At 39.7% G+C, this 5,256-nt stretch overlaps 1 protein-coding gene across 1 annotated transcript in view; it reads left to right on the top strand.

The window, feature by feature from the left end:
* LOC311360745 (phosphoglucomutase-1-like) overlaps window positions 1-4,857 on the top strand; it is an 18,580-nt gene extending 13,723 nt beyond the window's left edge. Inside the window, exons 8-11 of the mRNA XM_084480835.1 lie at window positions 444-579; window positions 3,305-3,488; window positions 4,003-4,131; window positions 4,633-4,857. Coding sequence (XP_084336961.1) covers window positions 444-579; window positions 3,305-3,488; window positions 4,003-4,131; window positions 4,633-4,722 — 539 coding nt within the window. The 3' untranslated portion in view covers window positions 4,723-4,857. The remainder of the gene's footprint in view (window positions 1-443; window positions 580-3,304; window positions 3,489-4,002; window positions 4,132-4,632) is intronic.
* Window positions 4,858-5,256: the final 399 nt, after the last annotated feature.

The following is a 5,256-nucleotide window of genomic DNA, read 5'->3' as shown; positions in this document are numbered from 1 at the left end:
CTATCTGTCCATCATGTTATACACACTGTCCTTCTATCTGTCCTCTGTATTAGATACACACCTTCCACCCACCTTCTCCTACTCTGTCAGGTATAGATCATATTATATACATACAGCTCCACAGGTATAGATCATATTATATACATACAGCTCCACAGGTATAGATCATATTATATACATACAGCTCCACAGGTATAGATCATATTATATACATACAGCTCCACAGGTATAGATCATATTATATACATACAGCTCCACAGGTATAGATCATATTATATACATACAGCTCCACAGGTATAGATCATATTATATACATACAGCTCCACAGGTATAGATAATATTATATACGCCGTCCCTCCACTCCACAGGTAGATCCTGTTTAGTTCCTATTGTCCTTCTGTCTGTCCATCATGGGGTGTACTGAGCGTCCGTCCGTCCACCAGGTGGAGACCACATCCGGGAGAAGGACGGGCTGTGGTCGGTCCTGGCCTGGCTCTCCATCCTGGCCGTCAGGAGGAAGAGTGTGAACGACATCATCAAGGACCACTGGAGGAAGTACGGCAGGAACTACTACACCAGGTAGGAGGAAGTGGTGAACCCGTCCTGGGCTCCTCGCAGCGTCCTGCCCCTCTACCCGCTCCTCAGTGACGCGTGTCTGGCTATTGGATAACACTGTCTGATATTGAGCCTAATTACTAAACAAATACTGAATGTGTGAAGAAAAAAAGGAAACTTGGACTTGGAAACAATCCTGTCATTGGTCTCAACCATGATTATAATTAGTTTAATAAGAGTATTATTCACCAAATTATACAAAGCCATATCTCTATCAGACGTGACAACAATAATGGAATGCTAAAGCCATGAAGCTATTAGACCATTGGTTCTCAAAGTGCGGCCCGCGGGCCAATGGCGGCCCGCAGAAACATTCATGGCGGCAATGACATACAGATGTAAGTTTAAAAAATAATAATAATAATTCTGTTCTAAATAAGTTTTTATTCTGAAATGCACACAGGACTGTTATATCCCAAATTCGACTGTATAGGGCAGAGAACCCCAGGGATTGTGTGTTAGTTAAAATGTTTCTCAAGGTTTTCTCTAGTTTTGCCAGGTTTTGCCTAATTTGTTATTTAAAATGTGTTTATTATATATACTGGATGCAGACCAATACATGTAACTGTAGGATGCAAGGATGCAAAGATTTTTTTCTGTTTTATAAAAACATTTTCCTTTGGCGGCCCTCAGTCAAATTTTGGGTTCCTAAATTGGCCCTCAGCTGTCAAAACTTTGAGAACCCCTGACCTAGAGCATTACTAATGTATCACTAACACTGAGTCATTACCATGAAGCTATTAGAGCATTACTAATGTATGACTAACATGCATCATTACCATGAAGCTATTAGAGCATTACTAATGTATGACTAACACTGAGTCATTACCATGAAGCTATTAGAGCATTACTAATGTATGACTAACATGCATCATTACCATGAAGCTATTAGAGCATTACTAATGTATGACTAACACTGAGTCATTACCATGAAGCTATTAGAGCATTACTAATGTATGACTAACACTGAGTCATTACCATGAAGCTATTAGACCATTACTAATGTATGACTAACACTGAGTCATTACCATGAAGCTATTAGAGCATTACTAATGTATGACTAACATGCATCATTACCATGAAGCTATTAGACCATTACTAATGTATGACTAACATGCATCATTACCATGAAGCTATTAGAGCATTACTAATGTATGACTAACACTGAGTCATTACCATGAAGCTATTAGACCATTACTAATGTATGACTAAAACTGAGTCATTACCATGAAGCTATTAGAGCATTACTAATGTATGACTAAAACTGAGTCATTACCATGAAGCTATTAGAGCATTACTAATGTATGACTAACACTGAGTCATTACCATGAAGCTATTAGAGCATTACTAATGTATGACTAACATGCATCATTACCATGAAGCTATTAGAGCATTACTAATGTATGACTAACATGCATCATTACCATGAAGCTATTAGAGCATTACTAATGTATGACTAACACTGAGTCATTACCATGAAGCTATTAGAGCATTACTAATGTATGACTAAAACTGAGTCATTACCATGAAGCTATTAGAGCATTACTAATGTATGACTAACACTGAGTCATTACCATGAAGCTATTAGAGCATTACTAATGTATGACTAACATGCATCATTACCATGAAGCTATTAGAGCATTACTAATGTATGACTAACATGCATCATTACCATGAAGCTATTAGAGCATTACTAATGTATGACTAACATGCATCATTACCATGAAGCTATTAGAGCATTACTAATGTATGACTAACACTGAGTCATTACCATGAAGCTATTAGACCATTACTAATGTATGACTAACACTGAGTCATTACCATGAAGCTATTAGAGCATTACTAATGTATGACTAACATGCATCATTACCATGAAGCTATTAGAGCATTACTAATGTATGACTAACACTGAGTCATTACCATGAAGCTATTAGACCATTACTAATGTATGACTAACATGCATCATTACCATGAAGCTATTAGACCATTACTAATGTATCACTAACACTGAATCATTACCATGAAGCTATTAGAGCATTACTAATGTATCACTAACACTGAGTCATTACCATGAAGCTATTAGAGCATTACTAATGTATGACTAACATGCATCATTACCATGAAGCTATTAGAGCATTACTAATGTATGACTAACACTGAGTCATTACCATGAAGCTATTAGAGCATTACTAATGTATGACTAACACTGAGTCATTACCATGAAGCTATTAGACCATTACTAATGTATGACTAACATGCATCATTACCATGAAGCTATAATTAGACCATTACTAATGTATGACTAACGTGCATCATTACCATGAAGCTATAATTAGACCATTACTAATGTATGACTAACATGCATCATTACCATGAAGCTTTTAGAGCATTACTAATGTATGACTAACACTGAGTCATTACCATGAAGCTATTAGAGCATTACTAATGTATGACTAACACTGAGTCATTACCATGAAGCTATTAGAGCATTACTAATGTATGACTAACATGCATCATTACCATGAAGCTATTAGAGCATTACTAATGTATGACTAACACTGAGTCATTACCATGAAGCTATTAGAGCATTACTAATGTATCACTAACATGCATCATTACCAGACGGACCCACTCTTTCATAACCATGAGGTTAGGGTTAGAGGTCACGGTGTGTGACCTTGTGGTTGAGGTACGACTACGAGGGCGTGGACCTGGACGCCGCCTGGCAGCTGATGGACGACCTGGAGGTCCTGATGACGGACAAGTCCTTCGTCAGCCAGCGGTTCGCCGTGTCCGACGCCGTCTACCAGGTGGAGCAGGCGGACAACTTTGAGTACACGGACCCCGTGGACAGCACCATCACCAGGAACCAGGTAGCGTACGAAGGACCCTGGGGTTAAACCAACGCTTGAATCTCAGCTTAAAGGGCTGTTTTTGTCAGGCTAGCGGGTCCATTGAATAGGCGTATCAACAGCACCATCTGGTGGCCAACACAAATGTTTTAATAACAACTTCAATAAATTAACATTGAATGAAACCCTTACACTGGGTTGTAATTACAATACATTTCGTTTTTTAGATGCGTTTAATATAAATGTCCATTGATTATTTCATAGAGGTTTGAACCAAGTTCACTAACTGAGGGGGTTTCATGAATGCAACTGAATGACAGGCTAGGCTATATTTATATATATATACATATATACATATATACCTATATACCTATATATATACCTACCTATATATATCTATATATATATATATATATATATATATACCTAGGTATATATATATATATATATATATATATATATATACCTAGGTATATATATATATATATATATATATATACCTAGGTATATACCTGAACGTGGCTGTGATCCCCAGGGCCTACGGATTGTGTTCACCAATGGCTCTCGCATCGTCTACAGACTGAGTGGGACGGGGGCCGTGGGCGCCACCATCAGAATCTACATCGACAGCTGGGAGAAAGAGGACATATTCCAAGACACACAGGTTACACCAGCAGAACTCAGTCAGGGTGTGATGAGTCCACATCATTTGGACCCATAGTCGATGTGTACATGAACAACCTCTAAAACGTGTGTAAGTGTAAAATAAATGCAGTCATTGTTCCTACACTAGACTGAACTGTGTGTGTGTGTGTGTGTGTATGTGTGTGTGTGCTTTTGTGTGTGTGTGTGTGTTTGTGTGTGTGTGTGTGTGTGTGTGTGCTTTTGTGTGTGCTTTTGTGTGTGTGTGTGTGTGTGTGTGTGCTTTTGTGTGTGCTTTCATACGTGTGTGTGTGTGTGTGTGTGTGTGTGTGTGTGTGTGTGTGTGTGTGTGTGTGCTTTTGTGTGTGCTTTCATACGTGTGTGTGTGTGTGTGTGTGCTTTTGTGTGTGCTTTCATACGTGTGTGTGTGTGTGTGTGTGTGTTTTTGTGTGTGCTTTCATACGTATGTGTTCGTGTGTGTGTGTGTGTGTGTGTGTGTGTGTGTGTGTGTGTGTGTGTGTAGGTGAAGCTAGCCCCACTGGCCACCATAGCCCTGAAGGTCTCCCAGCTCCACGTGAGGACGGGTCGTACTGGGCCGTCCATGATCACATGATCTGCTCCATCACCCCCAGCCTGACCCTTCGTCCTTCCCCTGTTTTGTATTTGACATTTAGTTCAGAATGTGTTCCTCATTTGATTTGCGTAGTTCCTTCAATCGCCACTGCCATAATAAACTGCTTATATATTTTTTATTTTTTATTTTATGTGCTGGTTGTGTGTATGTTTCACAGTCACATTAATTTATTATGGTTAGTAGCCTGGAGGTCCAGAGCCACATCTAGAGAGCTGTAGGGTCTGGCAACCAGTAATGAAACGGCCCAAATCGAGGGGCGGCCCCAAGCAGGCATTTGAAAATATCACTGCGCACAACTGTATAACACCACGACCAATCAGAAGAATACAAGGGGTGACGTATCCAGACCAGCGGAGCTAACCAGTAGATAAGACTCTTGCCGTATCTGGTGGGTAAAACAGCAACGCTTTTGTCCCGCCTATATCAGACACACTGATGTGATTGGTTAACGTTCTGGGCCAGGGGCATCAGGGAGTGAGTTTATTACTCGTTCCCAGAGTGACTCGCTGAGCA

The sequence above is a fragment of the Micromesistius poutassou genome (genome assembly GCF_964030765.1).
Source record: "Micromesistius poutassou genome assembly, chromosome: 16".
NCBI classification, from domain to species: domain Eukaryota; kingdom Metazoa; phylum Chordata; class Actinopteri; order Gadiformes; family Gadidae; genus Micromesistius; species Micromesistius poutassou.
Note: the sequence above shows the minus strand (reverse complement) of the source record. Positions and strands in the feature narration are given on the sequence as shown.